Here is a 15,500-nt window from a genome sequence, read left to right as displayed (position 1 = left end):
ATTTACTTTCGGGAATCCCAAATCCACGCACTCGGAACTCACCCTGATCATCTTGGCTATGACTCCCACTCAGACACCCTGGTGCCTGAGCACCCAGTGCACGTGCGCATTGGGTGAGAGCTCACCCTCACCCCTCCAGAGCATCTGGCGGGGCGGGATGGGGCGGGGCACCGCGGCAGGTGGGGGCGGGGCGAGGCGGGGCGGGGCGGGGCTGGGCGGGCCGTGCGGGAGCGCTGGGAGCTGCTAGGAAGAGAGGCGCGGGAGGCGCGCGGAGCTGGAGCCGATCCCGTGCGCGCGCCGCCATGCCCTTGGCCTTCTGCGGCACCGAGAACCACTCGGCCGCCTACCGGGTGGACCAGGGCGTCCTCAACAACGGCTGCTTCGTGGACGCGCTCAACGTGGTGCCGCATGTCTTCCTGCTCTTCATCACCTTCCCCATCCTCTTCATCGGTGAGCGCGCGCCGCGGCGGAAGGCAGGAGGGCGCTCGGGGGAAGGGCGCGCGGCCGGGGGGGGGGGGGGGTGCGCGGCCCCGGCGGTCCCGCACCGGCTCGCTGGTCTCCCTGGGTCCTCTGCTTTGCGTCTCCGCCCTGGCACCTTTCCCCCTCCCACCACCCCCATTCCTGAGCCCGCGCCAAACACGATGGGCACTCAACACTCTAGAGATCCCCAAGTTTTACCACCTTAAGGCCTGACCCGGGATGGGGCCCCGCACGATCGATCGGGGAAGATCGTGAGGGGGTTGGCCACACCCTGAGTGGCGCAGCGGCAGGAGCTGGGCCACCCCTTCCCTAGGCCCGCGCTGTCACCGCCACAGCTGGACTCAGACTGGAGCGCAGGCTGCAGCTGGGGAGGTTGGTGGTGAAGGCCCGCAAGCCCCGCGCTGTCCCGGCGGGACCGGACCGTGGGCAGAAGCCTCTCCTGGGCCCGGGGTCTAGTGCACGCTGGCCTAGGAGATAGACTTTGGGTGCCGGTACCCCAGGACTGTGGATCAGCTCGCGCGGGATTTAACAACCCTACCAGCGCACTTGCCAGAAAGTGGTCTACAAAGTTGGGCACCCGAGTCAGGACAATCCTCTTCTCTCTGGTTCCCTTCTCTCCCAAGACCTTGACTTTCCCGGGCCAATCAGCTCTGTTCACAGAGACTGTTAACGCGACTTCTCAACTGTTCATTTACTTTAATTAAGAGAAACAGCAAATCTTAAAAATTCTTTGGGGAAGAAAGTTGAGTGGCCATCAAACTGAATTAGTAAGAAGTTGCTGAATCCAGGGCTACCCTGGCAATCCCAGTTCTTGGGAGGTGGAGGCAGGGGAATCAGGGAGTTTAAGGTCATCCTCAGCTACATAGGAAGTTCAAGGTTAGTGTGGTCAACATTAGACCTCGTCTCAAAAATAAAAAGCTGCTGTAGAAGGAAGTTGCTAGTTACTGACTAAGATAAATGATTAGCTAGAAATAGAAAGAAAATACGCAATATATGCCCATATGTGTATCAGAAATGAAACAGAATGGATAACCTGTCACATAAGAGGTCAGTGTGGCACCTGTTTAGGATGGTGCTGGGGTCCTGGCTTTGTACTTAGATGTTAGTTTGTATGCTCAGCAGTGGGGAAGTAGGATTGGTATGCACTCACCCTATCCCCATGGTGGACCTCCTCAGGTGGCCTTCCTACCTTCTTCTGCATCTCTCCTGCAGGATGGGGCAGCCAGAGCTCCAAGGTGCACATTCACCATAGCACCTGGCTGCACTTCCCAGGGCACAACCTGCGCTGGATCCTCACCTTCATCTTGCTCTTTGTCCTTGTATGTGAGATCGCGGAGGGGATCCTGTCCGATGGGTAAGTGAGTGACTGAGGACCGAAGGGATCCGCTGTGCCTGCTCCCACGCCTAACACAAACCAGTACCGTGGCTATTAGATCCCACAACCCTTGGCCTGGTGTGAACTGTGCCGGACCCTAGACACACACGAAACCCAGTCAGGAGGGTAAAGGGAATTTGGGTTTCTGTACCAGTTTCCTGTAAAACCATTCTAGAGCCTGTCAGGGTGCCCCTGCTGTGTGGAAAATTCCTGGTCTTCCTAAGTGACTGAAGTAAGTAAGAAGACAGTTAAGCATATCATTTGTTCCTACTGAGGCTTTTCCTTGGTTCTCATTCACTTACAAGATTCAGTCATGCGTCTGTGGGCACTGCTGTTTGTCACCGTCCAGTCCCGCCTGCCTCTACCCCATTCTTCGCCCCACACTCAACCCTTCCCCACCTCTCCTACGGATCAGAGTGTATGCTCAAGTTTCGGTTTGCAAAGCTGTCAGAAAGACTCCGTGGATGTCTGGTGAGATCTTAGGTGCTGGTCCTTTTTGTATTCACAGTGCAGGGCACACAAAATCTCTGCAAACATTTATTGAATCCCAGAAGGATAAATAAAATCATACCGCAAGGGCATGGTCTGTGAGGAGAGGAGAAGGCAGCGTTAGACAGGTCCCCTGGTGGAGGGGGCTTTGGCGCTGAGCCCCGGAGGATGACAGGTGTTGTGGCCGTCAGAGGAAGGAGTTAAGGAGTGGGGAGACCATGGCACAGGAACAAGAGGGACCAGGAGCAGGTGTGCTGGGCCTACGGCAGAGGTGGCCAGCATGATTTGGGCAGTCATGATTTGAGACCCCGAGGAAAGCTGCGTGTGTGGAGATGGCCTTGGAACCGAGGCTAGCCATCAGGGGCAGGAGGGATGGAGAAGGCTAACGCAGTTGACATGTGGAAGGAGCCGTGGGACTGAGGCTGAGAATCAGATCTGGGGCTCAAGAGGAGCGTTTGGATGGCAGACTGCCTGTCTGAGTTGGATATGACTCTGGGTTTTGAGCCCAAGAGAGACACCCTCAGCACGCACCCCTAAGGGAGAGGCCAAGCGTGTGTTGGTCTAGTCAGAGGCAGATGAGTCAGAGGATAGGTAAGGGATGACTGCAGTGGGAGACACAATGTGTCCTCATAAAGCGACAGAAGGGGATATGGGGCAGCCATCTTTAAGACAGAATGGAGGAGTCAGTGAACCTGAGGGACTGTTTCAGGAGCTGATGTCACAGTTGTGGGTGGACACTGGGCTGGAGCATCTGAGGTCCAGCTCATCTGGGCTGTAATTAGACAGTGTTCAACCCTGCAGCTGTCCCCAGAGCCGGGATTTCTGTCCTGCACCTCCTGCTCCTTGGTATCCATGCATCCAGATGTCCATACTAATGTCATGCCTGGATGAGGCATTGGGTCCTACTGCGGATCAAAGCCTTCCAGACTAACAAGAATACCATAAGGCATGCCTATGCTTAAGTCGCCAGGGACCAGTCTGTACCCCCTCCTCAGGACCCTTCCAAAGTGCCACTGAATACTGAGGAAAGGGACTTGTGAGCCCTTGGGCCAGTAATACCCCGAGGTTATAATTGGCTGGGTGACAGGAAAATGCCCCACCGAAGAGGAGGGAGCCCTGGACAGTGCCAGCTGTGGGAACTGTATATCACTCAGCATTTCTGGACCTTGCTTTCTCTATCTGTGAAATAAGTACTGGAGCCCTCACTTGCCTGTTTGAGGGGGGTGAAATGGGAAATTCACAGGGTCCAGAGCCCAGCTACAGAGCCTGGAGCAGAGGATGCATGCCCAGGACATGGGGGTTGGAAGGAAGTAGCCCAGACACCCACTCTGGCTACTCTCTGCACCCACCATGCACCCCAGGCCCACTGCGTGTGCTTCCTCCAAGGCCTAAGGCATGTCTCTCGCTGGACACTGGGCTCCTGGTCTGTGGGGAGGACGTCCCTGAGTCAGCAAGTGTGAGGAAGGGACGGATGGGTGAAGTCATAGACCTGCCCTGCGGCTGCCCATTTCCACACTGGCCTGTGGCATGTGGGGCCGGATCTGGGTAAGACAACAGATCCCCCTTTAGCTGGGATCTGACTTAGGCTCAGCCACATTTAGTACTAACTGAGGCATCTTCAATCTGTAGTGACGCTGCCTCCTCAGGGGCTTGTGCCTGTGCGCGATCCTGTTAATTCAGAGCAGCCAAAGCACACAGGGTAACGAGAAGAGAGAGGGGGAAGCATATGAGGAGAGTGTCTCCCCAAATCACCATACACCCGACAGACATAAAGAAAATTTGTACCAAATTTCTTTGCTGTTTCATTCTGAATCACTCAGTAAAGCATTTAAGATCTATTATATCTGATACTGCAACTTAATTGTTCCAATTATAGTTAATATTCAATTCACTTCCACATCATTTCTAGTACAGAGACAAGAGTTCTGAGACCCCCTGTCCCCGGACAGTGATTGTCTGTCCTCTGCCCTTGGCCATGCGTATCTCCTCTCTTAGCAAGACCTTTTGCTGAGAATATCAAGGCTGAAAGGACATCAATAAGCGCCTCATTTAATGATAAATCTAGAAAATTACCTTTTCTGGTTGATTTTGCAGTTTGGTAATCTGCAGGGACTCAGTCTTACCCCACCACCTGCCACCCCTTCCTCTTGAGCACAAAGTGGCTGCCCTGTGGCAAGTATCCCGTAAGAAGGAAGGGGCAAGCTTGGAAAGGTGTGTTCCAGCCATGCCTCCTCCTTACGGGGAGGTCATGTTCTACAGACCTGACTTGAACACCTCAGTGGCCAGAATTGCGTGGCCACCCTCAGACCAACCCCTGGCAAAGGAGTATGGACTTGGTAGACCACTTAAGCTGGTCACCATCTATGTCTTAGGGGCTGGATAATTTGTGGTTCTCGTCAAGCAGCCAGGGGAGGAGGCTGTTTGGTAAACAGCCCATGCCTGCCTCCATGCCTGCCCTTGGGCCCCTCCAGAGTCCCCAGACTCCTGGCATGGTGCTCTTCTCCATATGGCTTGACTCCTCTGATAAACAAATATTTGTCCTTCAAAGCCCAACCTGGTTCCACATCCTCTGGGGCGCTTCCCCTGGTTACCCCACCTCTCCTTTTCTCCCCCTCAGCCTTCAGGCCATCTGGAGCAGCCCTTCCGTGGACTGTTGAGTCAGATAGTGTGGCTCTGGTCTTTGCCTGTGCTTAGCGTCTCCAGGGAAAGGGCACTTGGCCTGCTGGATCCAGCAGTAGTATAAGCGAGGACGTTACTGAGGCAGGAGGCTGAAATGGACCCTCTGGGGTGGAGAGGGTTCCTACACTGCTGGTGTAGAAGGAACAGGTTGGGCGGTGCTAGAGAGGTTGCTGGAGGCCCTGTTGCCTGGGCCTTGAGGGCTGCGCTGGGCTGGGTCTGTGTGTAGCTGTCTGTAGGAAGAGCATGACCAGGAAAGGAAGGCAACCCTCCACACTTCTTGGCTGAAGCTGAGGTCTGGGAGGAGACCCTGGCTCCAGATGTGGATTGATTGTCACCATACCCTCCTCCTGCCAGCGCAGAGGCCTTTGTGAGTGAAAGCAGGGGGGGCACCGTCTAGTAGTCTCTGCCCCCAGCCCAGAGGAGGAGGGCAAAGGCGTGGTTTGGGGCATGTGACTTAGTCAATCTGTGCCTCAGTTCCCTTGGTTATAGAATAGGGTGACTGGGTGCCCATTTCATGGGGGCTTCATTGAACAATTTTCTTTTCATTGGGTACTTAGATTCATGTTCAGTATGGGGCAGGTACTCAGCAGTCATGGGTCGCCTTCAGCATTATTAGTACAGCGCCCGCAGATACTGCCAGTGCTTACCTGTGCCACTCATGTTAAATGGGGCTGTTACTGAGTGAGTTGGAATGCACAGAATGTTTGGGATGGGTCTGGGAAGAACTACCAGCATATGGGTATCCAGGCCGTGGTTATCCGAGGTCCTACTGTGTGCTGAGCAGTAAGCATAATAAGACCTGCGCTGCTCTACTAGGTGCTGACCACATCCACATCCTCTCTCTGATTTTCTCTCTTTCTCCTCCCATCACAGGGTGACAGAATCCCGCCACCTCCACTTGTACATGCCAGCTGGGATGGCGTTCATGGCTGCCGTCACCTCTGTGGTCTACTATCATAACATTGAGACCTCCAACTTCCCCAAGCTTTTGATCGGTAAGGATGGGGAGGGCCTTTCTTCCCTCAGCCAGCATTTACTGAGCACTGACGCCAGGCACCAACCCAGGCCAGGAGTCAGAAATAGAGAGAAGGTCTCTGCCTGCCTCCGTGGAGCTTGTGGTCTGGAGGAAGAGACAGATGGGTGAAGATGGTAAATTAGCCAAGGAGCGGGTGCTGAGGGTGCAGGGAGCAGAGTGGTGGGTGTGGTTGTCTGTACAGGGTGCTCAGAGCGGAGTCAGCCTGCAGAGGTCTGCTGACCTGAACGTGCCCTGCAGTGAGGCCAACACGGCCGAGCCCAGTGAGCAGGGCCACCTGTGGAAACCCGGAGTCTGACCACCAGGGGAAAGGTCACTGAGGTGGCCCCAGGGGGGAGGCAGGGGCAAGATGTGCATCAGGGTTTCAGGCACGTTGGATTTGAGATGTCAATGGACTGTCAACTCCAGGGTCAAGTGTGCCATTAGGTAAATCAGTTGGGTGTCTGGGGAAGGGTGGGGTGGCAGATGTGTTCAGCAGATGTCGGTTTACGGCTGGCATTTAATGCCTGAGCCTGACATGAATGACTGGGGTTCCAGGCAGAAACAGCAGCCATGCTGCTTGCTCCTTACGGAGTGTGTTGCATGGGCTGGGCTCTGTGCTCCACCGCCTCCCTGGTTTATCTCGCTAATGCCCACAGGAGCTCTGCTGGAGCTCCCCAGTGTTGCCTACAGATGTGAAATAGAAAGGCTTCAAACCGCACCGGCAAACACTCATGGAGCGTTACCTACATGTCGAACTCTGTCCTGTTGAATTAACTCAGTCCTGTGGCAGCCCCGTGAGGTGGTCCCATTATTGTTTCCCTCCACCGCTCAGGGCTTGGGTGACTTTACCTGGTCCACCCAGCTACTCAGGGGGCATCACCAAGATCGAGCAACTGAGCAGGCTTCTAGCTGCTTCTAAGGGTCCTCAGGCTGTGTCCTTGCCCCCAAAGCTCTAAGTCTCGATCTGCCCCTGTGTGGCCGACGGTCACCTGCAGTGACAGTCTGTGGCCAGGCTGTGCCTCTGGTAGTGTGTCAGTAAGTCATTGAGATTCAAGAGTCACAGCGTGTAATAGACACTAGAATGTGGGGCTCTCTGGGCTCTGACAGGGACATGGCTGTCTTGTCTTCAGGCAGGGGACATTTTCCTAATATCTAGTCACAGGTCTGCCTTCCCATGGTAGATGTGATGCTCCATCGGAACCCTCCAGCTGTGCCCCTGCCTCAGGACTCCGTGTGAATGAAGGAATGTGCCTGGATTGTCATCCAGAAAGGCGGATGTTAGCTCCAAGCTTCAGAGGGCAGTCCCCAAGAGGACCCTCCCCATATGAGGAACCACCAGGGCCAGGCTAAGCAGAGTCTTGCAGACACCACAGGCACCCAAAAGCTAGTATTTCCATTTTCCAGCAAGCACACGGTTGTCTTCCTAGCACAAATCACTGTGGGTGTGCCCATACTTCCCAAGAAACCAGGGACTTCTCCACTTTCCTCAGCTCCCCCAGTTGGAGTTTTGCCCCCAGGAAAAGCTCTACAGCTCCAGAAATTTCTAGATCAGGCGAAAGGGGGTGCTGAGCTGTAGGGATAGAGGGCAGTTCATGGAAAATCCAGCCCCCTTTGGAGGCCCGCATCCGGTCGCAGGCCTGGAGTCCCACAAGAAGGTAAAGCACGATGCAGCTTAAACTATCCCATGAAATGTAATCCTGGGGCCCCAGAGGACACCAGAGAGAGACAAGAGAGGGGAATGGACCTAACAGGAAGGAGAGAAGGGCTGAGAGTGTGCACAGGCCCTGAGGAACAGAGACGGAAATGGATCTGAGAAAGAACAGCTGGAGTGGGACGGTGGTGTTGTTGCTGTTATTGTTACGTTGTTGCTTGTTCATTCTTATTTTTTGTGACAAGGTGTCCCAGTGTAGTCCTGACTGGCCTCAAACAAGGTTCTCTTGCCTCCTTTTGGGTTTTGTGTGTTGTTTGTGTGTGTTGTTTGTGTATAACAGTATTGACCGTGTTAGCCATGACGTGTGCATTGCTGTGGGATTGAGAACATTCACACAGCCGTGCAGCCAGCACCACTGTCCATCTCCAGGACCTTCCACCTTCCCAAACCAAAGCGCTACACTCATTAAACACTAATACCTTACGTCCCTCCCCTAGCGCGTGGGCCTAGCATTCGACTTTCTGACCTTATAAACCCTCACTAAGGACTTTCATCCTTTTGTAACTGTCTGAGTTACTGTGAAGAGATACCACGACCCTGACAACTCTTATAAAGGGCAGCATTTAACTGGGGCCGGCTCACAGTTTCAGAGATTTAGGCCATTGTCGTCGTGGCTGGAAGCATGGTGGCATGCAGGCAGACATGGTGCTGGAGAGAGGCTGAGAGTTCTGTATCCAGATCGGCAGGCAGCAGGGAGAGAGTCTGTGATACAGCAGCCTGGCTTGAGCTTCTGAGACCTCAAAGTCCACTCCCAGTGACACACTTCCTCCAACAAAGCCACGCCTCCTAAGAGTGCCGCTCACTATGGCGTATGGGGGCCATTTTCTTTCAAAACACTACGGTAATTTTCAGTGTCCTCTGCCCATGTTGTAGCATGTGTCAGAATTTCCTTCCTTTAAGGCTGAGTGATATTCCATTATCTGGCTATGCCACATCTTGCCATCCACTCACCAGTTGGTGGCTTTTGGGTTGTTTCCACCACCATCATCACTACTATCATCATCATCATCATCATCATCATCGTGGAAGTTTCTTTGCTTTGATTTTTTTTCATTCTTGGTTTTGTTATTGGGTTGGTGTTTTTGAGACAGGATCTCATGTTGACCAGGTTAGTTTCAAACTAACTCTGTAGCCAAGGATGACTTTGAACCCCGGATCCTCCTCCCTCCACCTCCCAAATACTAGGATTACAGACGTGTGCCACATGCCTGGCCCTGAGTATTGTGAACAGCGGTTGTGACCATGGGTGCAGTGACGACATTTGAACATGACCACATGTATGGCTCTATGAAGGTCAGATTGGAGTAGAGAGCAGGCAAGGGGGAATGACAGCCAGTAACAAAGTCCCCAAGGTAGTCAAGCGAAGACATGATGGTGGCCTGGATGTGGTGGTACCCTGAGTGGAGAGCAGTGGATGCATGCAGAACATGCAGGTGTAATGCTCAGAACACAACAGTGGAGGGGTGTGGTACTGAGGAGAAACACTGGAGAGAAGGCTCAGAGCGTCTAGAGCCTAGAACTCTCCACATCCCCACTCACACCCTCCTTCCTGGCTCCCACTGCTCTCAGCCCAACACCAAACAGCTGATGGGCGAGGCTGTGTCCAGTGACAGGTTGGAGGTTGGCACTGTGGGAGAGGACCCTCTGGGCTCACCCTGGCCCCACCTCTAACTTCCTCTGTGCCCTTGCGGAGGACACTCGGGCTCGTTGAGCCTTGGTTTCCCATTCAGGTAGGAACTGAGTCCTTGCCTCACAGATTTGTTGTAGACTCCTGGGGCAGACAGAGGCACAGCTCAAGTCTCTGCCTCAGCAGGTGGCCCGCTCATTCTGGGCAAAAGATAGCCAGTACACGGGAAATAACCCATACCAGGGGTGGCCTCCACCCGCAGATCCCCGTGGTCTGGAGACTAACACAGTGAGGGGCCGTCACCACAGTCCCGAGGGCCTTTCCCTCCTTCCTCTTGTCCACACTCAGTCCTGGCCACATGGTGAGGCCTGGTGTCTTGACCTGCTTCTCGGCCCACAGCTAGGTCAAACAGATCTCATATTTTCCCCAAAGGGTGGCCGATGACTCGTGTGGAGATCAGAGTGCAGGTCTCCTTTATTCACTGTGGCCTGGCTTGGGGGTGGGGGCCTCACTGTAATACGGAGCTGCCCGCATCAACACCCCCTCGGGGCCACTTAATCAGCTGTGTTGGGGTTTGCTCTCACAAGCTCACAGTGACAAGTTGGCAGTTTAGCAGTGAGACTGAGAATTCAGGGCAGAATCTACCCAGGGCTTCTGAAGCAGACTGCCCCAAATCTGAAATCCATCCCTCATAAAAATGTCAACAGCTAATGCCCGAAGATCAGCCACACTGCACACCAGGCTCCCTGTGCTAAATGCTTTCCACACTCTGCTCCCTAACACCTTTGGGGGTGCTGTCACTGCCCCCCATGATGGATGAGGAAATTCAGGTCTAAGAGGGTTACAGCTCCAGTGTGTTCGACCTTTTGACATTACAATGTGGTGTTGTCGTCTACAAAATCTACACTAGAGGACTCTGCAGTGACTTACAAAACAAAAGCCACAGTGTTTAGGTTAAGTTTGTGACTTTGTGTTGGGCTGCATTCACAGCTATGAGGAAATCGGGTGAGTCTGGCTTCAGGGCTCCACCTCTAATCACTGTACTGCACTGCCCCATGGTGCTAAACATCACTCTTTCTGTGTCCTCCATAGCCCCAAGCTTCCAGGCCAACGTTACTGGGGTGCTGTGGGCTCTGGGCTGTGAGGACGGGGACCTGGACCTCCTTCACCTTCTAGCCATCACAAGCTGACGGTGAACATGCCTAATCCCCTTCATGTCTAGGGGCCTCAGTGTCCTTATCTGAAACAAACAGGCGGGATGATCTTTACAATGTTCCCAGCTTGGGAATTCCACCTGAAGTCACCCTAGAGTGGCGAGCCCAGCTCTGCCCCTTAACACCGTCATGACCATGCATGGGTTACCCAGCCTTGCTGAACCTTAGTCCCCTTGACTGGTTGAGCTGGGGATGACCAGCCACTACCCTCTCAAGGTTGTGATAAATGAGAAAACGTGTTTCAAGTGCCTGTAACTTGGTTGACTTGGAGAAGCTATTTTTCCTGTCCTCACTGTTACTTGTCTGACGTGTTGGACTCATGATATGAGTGTTTCTGAGCATGCCTGTCGCAGTGTTGGAATGCCTGTTCTGAATCTCAAAGGGACACCAGAGCCAGCTGTGGTGACTCACACTTTTAATCACAGTACTTGGGAAGAGGAGGCCAGAAAATTAGAAGTTCAAGGTCATTCCCAGATAGCGTACGAGACTGTCTCAAAAGTCAGCCCACCGACTGGTTGATCACAGGGATAATGTGATACTCATACATGCATACCCCCTTTACCAAAAATGTGTTTGAACACCCCCCCACGCCTCCTGAACATGCGCTCTCTCTTTTCCCACACGCTTGCGTGCTTGTTGAGGCACACACGTGCCATGCTCACGCATCCTCTCCTCCCTCCGCAGCTCTGCTCATCTACTGGACCTTGGCCTTCATCACTAAGACCATCAAGTTTGTCAAGTTCTACGACCACGCCATCGGCTTCTCTCAGCTACGCTTCTGCCTCACGGGGCTTCTGGTGATTCTATATGGAATGTTGCTGCTTGTGGAGGTCAACGTCATCAGAGTGAGGGTAAGCAGGGAAGTGGGAAGTGTGGTGCTGACCCAGGTAGGCTTTGCATGTGGGCGTTACCTGCCCTGGACAGGGCGCTGGGACCATGGGTAGATTTCAGGGGAGCCATTCCATCAGATCACAGCCCTCCACCCCGGGTACCCAGAGAGAGGGGGACGGACGAGGATGGGTTGACTCTCGGAGGGAAGAGGAAACGTAAGGGACTGCTTTCCTCTGCTTCTGTTGGTGACGGGGACTCAACAGAGCACTCACGAACGGGCAGAGCACAGGAATGAGTGGAGACCACCGCTCATGTGCCTTTTGTGTTCTGTTTGCTTGGTTGGTTCTTGGAGACAAGCTCTCACTATGTAGCTCAGGCTACCTTCGAACTCTCTATCCTCCTGCCTCAGCCTCCTGAGTGCCTATCTGTATCCTTTGCTTTGTCATCCTCTTTTCCTCCTCCCCTCTTTCTTCTCCATCTTAGAGTGGTACCTTCTTGCCCTGACCCCATCCCGCTTCCCAGGTGACTCAAACTAACAGCCTACTTACTCCCCATAGTATTTTTATTTATATGACATCGTCCACATCTATCTAAACAAATCCACTTAGTGGTTTCCCCTCAGCACACATAAGCTAATGTGTTTTTCCCTTCAATATTTGCTTCATGAAAGTTGATCATATTATATACTGTGTTATGTGTCATGCTCTTCTCATCCAGTATTTCTTAGGACTCCCTCTGAGCTGCCTGAGATGCAAGCCCAGCCTCTTAGTGGCTGCATAATATTCCACCATATAGAAGGGCTGTAATTGGTACAGCCATTGTTCAGTGGTGGACATTCACGTCATTACCGAGTTCTTGACTTCACAGATAATGTTGTATTGAACATATTTCCCTCTCCGTGTATTGCCACTATTCTGTGCACGTCACTACCGAGTTCTTGACTTCACAGATAATGTTGTATTGAACATATTTCCCTCTCCGTGTATTGCCACTATTCTGTGGGAGAGACACCAAGGAAGGGAGTTGCTTAAGCGAAGGGTGTGTGCGTGCATTTTAAAGTGAAACCAGTACTATAGACTTCAGACGGAAAGGTGCGAGCTACCTGCCGTGAGTGAGAAGATCCTTTGCCTGCCCTCCGGCCCCTCACGGGGGTGGTGGCCCTTTCTCCTTTGGGCCTGCTGCAGCTGCTGCAAAATGCTCTTGAATCAGCTGCCTGTCAGGTCCTTCTGCTTTTGCTTATGGTCCCCAGGTGAGCTGACCTCTGTACCTTCCCTCCCACAAGCGATCCTCACAGTGACCCTGGGAAGTGCACCTCACTCCCTTAATAATGCGGTAGACAAGGTTTGCTAGCATACTCGGGAGGCAAGATTTGAATCGGGTCCACATGACCCCAGGCTCCGCAGACTCCGTAGGTATTAGTTACTTTCATTGTTGCTCTGACCGAGTAGCTAATAAAAGCAACTCGGGAAAGGGAGGGTTTACTGTGGCTCGCTGTTTAAGGGTAGGGTCACTGTGGAAAGGCATAGTGAGCAGGAACGTGAATTGTCACACGGCATCCAGTTAGGAGGCAGAGAGAGGTGAGTGCTGGCTGGGGCCTAGCTCATCTCTTTCTCTCCCTCTTTCTAGGAGCACTTTAAATTTATAGTAGACATTTTTTTTAAAATTAGCCAGGCACAGTGGCACACACTTTTAATCCCAGCGCTTAGGAGGCAGAGGCAGGCAGATCTCTGTGAATGCCAGGTCTACATGGCCAAACAGAGCTACATAGCGAGACTTTGTCTCAAGGAAACGTTTTTTAGTTGCATGCATGCATGTGTGTCTGGCACTGGAGTGGGGTGCGTGTCCATGAGTGCGGGCGTCTGCAGAGACCGGCACATCGCCCGGAACTGGAGTCACAGACCGTTGTGAGCCACCCAGCTGTGTGCTCAGAACCAACTGGAGTCCTCTGTAAGAACTGTAGGGGCTCTTAACAGATGATTCCTCTCTCGAGCCCCTGCTTTCTCCTCTTCACTCAGTTGGGAACACCGATCCTGGAATGATGCCACCCACGTGTAGGGTGGATTTTCCTCCTCAGTTAACCCAGTGTGGGTGTGCCCTACAGCCACGCCCCGAGGCCTGTCTCCTAGGAGATGCTGACAGTAACCATCACCGTACACAACAGTGGTGACCCCTCCCACCCCCGCCCCCAGTTCTTCCCTAGCTCAGCTCAAACCCAGCCTCCATGAACAGCCACAACGCAAGGCTCTTGGTGGTCAAGTACAGCCCATCACACCTAGACCCCTGCTGGGTGGTGGGGAAGGGGAGGTGTTACACTTGCCCACCTCCACGCCTGCCCCGTACCCATATGCCCCACAGAGGTACATCTTCTTCAAGACACCGAGGGAAGTAAAGCCCCCAGAGGACCTGCAGGATCTGGGTGTGCGTTTTCTGCAGCCCTTTGTTAACCTGCTGTCAAAAGGGACCTACTGGTGGATGAACGCCTTCATCAAGACAGCCCACAAGAAGCCCATCGACCTGCGGGCCATCGGCAAGCTGCCCATCGCCATGAGAGCCCTCACCAACTATCAGCGACTCTGCGTGGCCTTCGACGCCCAGGCGGTCAGTGGGCCCAGCCACACCACCCATTGCCTGCCTTCCCGTGGAGTTACAGCCAAGGATTTCAGCCTGTGGAGGGAAAGGGGGCTCACCCTCAGTGGCACAGGAGAATACTGGGACCAAATATTCATAGGAAGGTCATGGTTAGAATGGCCCTTACAGCTTAGATCAGCATGTCCAAAATGCTCACTATCTAAATGGGGAAACTGAGGCTTGGTAGGGGACATGGCTTTATATGACTCTCCCATCCCCTGTACTCTTCATTTTAAAGTATGGTGGCTGAAGTGATGGGGGCTTCTACCCAGTGTGGAGGGCAAGGTATTGTCCCGGTCCCTACACTATTTCCGCAGATTTGGCCAGGATGAGGTCAGCTGAGGCCTGAGACCTTCCATGCCCTGCCCAGAGCTCTGAGTCCCCTCTACAGTGTTCCTTCACTGTGTCTGCCGGTGCTCAGGGGAACATTGAAACGTGGTAATGAGTGGACACAGCAGGTGCCAGTCCATCAAGATGGTGCTGTGCTGATCACATGACCCCCTACCGGCACTGTGACTTGATATGCCTCTGGCCTCAGTTTCCCCATTTGCATTCCCTGTCATGCATTCACTGATACCATGATTTCCCACTGAAGTTTGCCTCTTCCCAGACAGCATGGTCACAGGGTTTCCCCAGGCAGCAGGATCCAAGGGTGACGGGGAGGAGGGACTCTCCATGGCTGATCCCTAACCAACTCTGACCTGGCTGTGGGACTCTCTTGGCAGCGGAAGGACACACAGAGCCCACAGGGTGCCCGGGCCATCTGGAGGGCTCTGTGCCATGCCTTTGGGAGACGCCTGATCCTCAGCAGCACGTTCCGCATCCTGGCTGACCTGCTGGGCTTCGCCGGGCCACTGTGTATCTTTGGGATCGTGGACCACCTGGGGAAGGAGAACCATGTCTTCCAGCCCAAGGTGGGCCATCCTTGGAGCAGGCCTAGGCACCCTCTGGAAGGTTGGCCTCACGACTGTCTTGTGTTGGTGTGTGTGTACATTTGAGAGGACATGGTAGCTGTGGCTGACTGGGGGACCCGGGGGGGGGGGGGGGGGCGGGGGGCGCTCTTCAGGAGCATCCACTGCTGGAAGAGGCTCTGTGTCCAGTCACCAGAAATGCTGAGAGGAAGGCTTGTGCCCAGGAGACTCACGGTGCCACAGCCTGAGAATCCTAGCTGTGTTCTGCAGGGGCATCTAGGATGGCTGCTGGTGGAGGCGAAGCCGTGCGGACCCCCGTGGCCACGCCCCTTCTCTGCTCACGTGTCCACCAGCCCCGGTCTAGCGACATAGTAGATTTTCCTCTCTCTTTGTTTCTTTCCCCAGTCTCTCTTGGTTTTTGGAGACAGAGTTTTATCTAGCCTGGGCTGACCTTAAACTCTCTATGTAGTGGGACTCCTCTTGAGCTCCTCATCCTCCTGCCTCCACACCTCCTAAAGTACTTGAGATGGAAGCTGTACA

At 53.7% G+C, this 15,500-nt stretch overlaps 1 protein-coding gene across 4 annotated transcripts in view; it reads left to right on the top strand.

The window, feature by feature from the left end:
• The first annotated feature begins 204 nt into the window (after positions 1-204).
• The window catches only part of Abcc8 (ATP binding cassette subfamily C member 8), a 73,391-nt gene continuing 58,095 nt past the window's right edge, over positions 205-15,500 (top strand). Inside the window, exons 1-6 of one of the 4 annotated variants that reach the window (XM_076542775.1) lie at positions 205-450; positions 1,693-1,834; positions 5,897-6,018; positions 11,275-11,441; positions 13,777-14,019; positions 14,775-14,963. In XM_076542775.1, coding sequence (XP_076398890.1) covers positions 303-450; positions 1,693-1,834; positions 5,897-6,018; positions 11,275-11,441; positions 13,777-14,019; positions 14,775-14,963 — 1,011 coding nt within the window. In that variant the 5' untranslated portion in view covers positions 205-302. Of the gene's footprint in view, positions 451-1,692; positions 1,835-5,896; positions 6,019-11,274; positions 11,442-13,776; positions 14,020-14,774; positions 15,004-15,500 lie in introns of all 4 variants that reach the window. The other 3 variants (XM_076542776.1, XM_076542785.1, XM_076542783.1) reach the window with 3 other exon arrangements.

This window comes from Peromyscus maniculatus, chromosome 1 (assembly GCF_049852395.1).
Source record: "Peromyscus maniculatus bairdii isolate BWxNUB_F1_BW_parent chromosome 1, HU_Pman_BW_mat_3.1, whole genome shotgun sequence".
NCBI lineage: Eukaryota > Metazoa > Chordata > Mammalia > Rodentia > Cricetidae > Peromyscus > Peromyscus maniculatus.
Note: the sequence above shows the minus strand (reverse complement) of the source record. Positions and strands in the feature narration are given on the sequence as shown.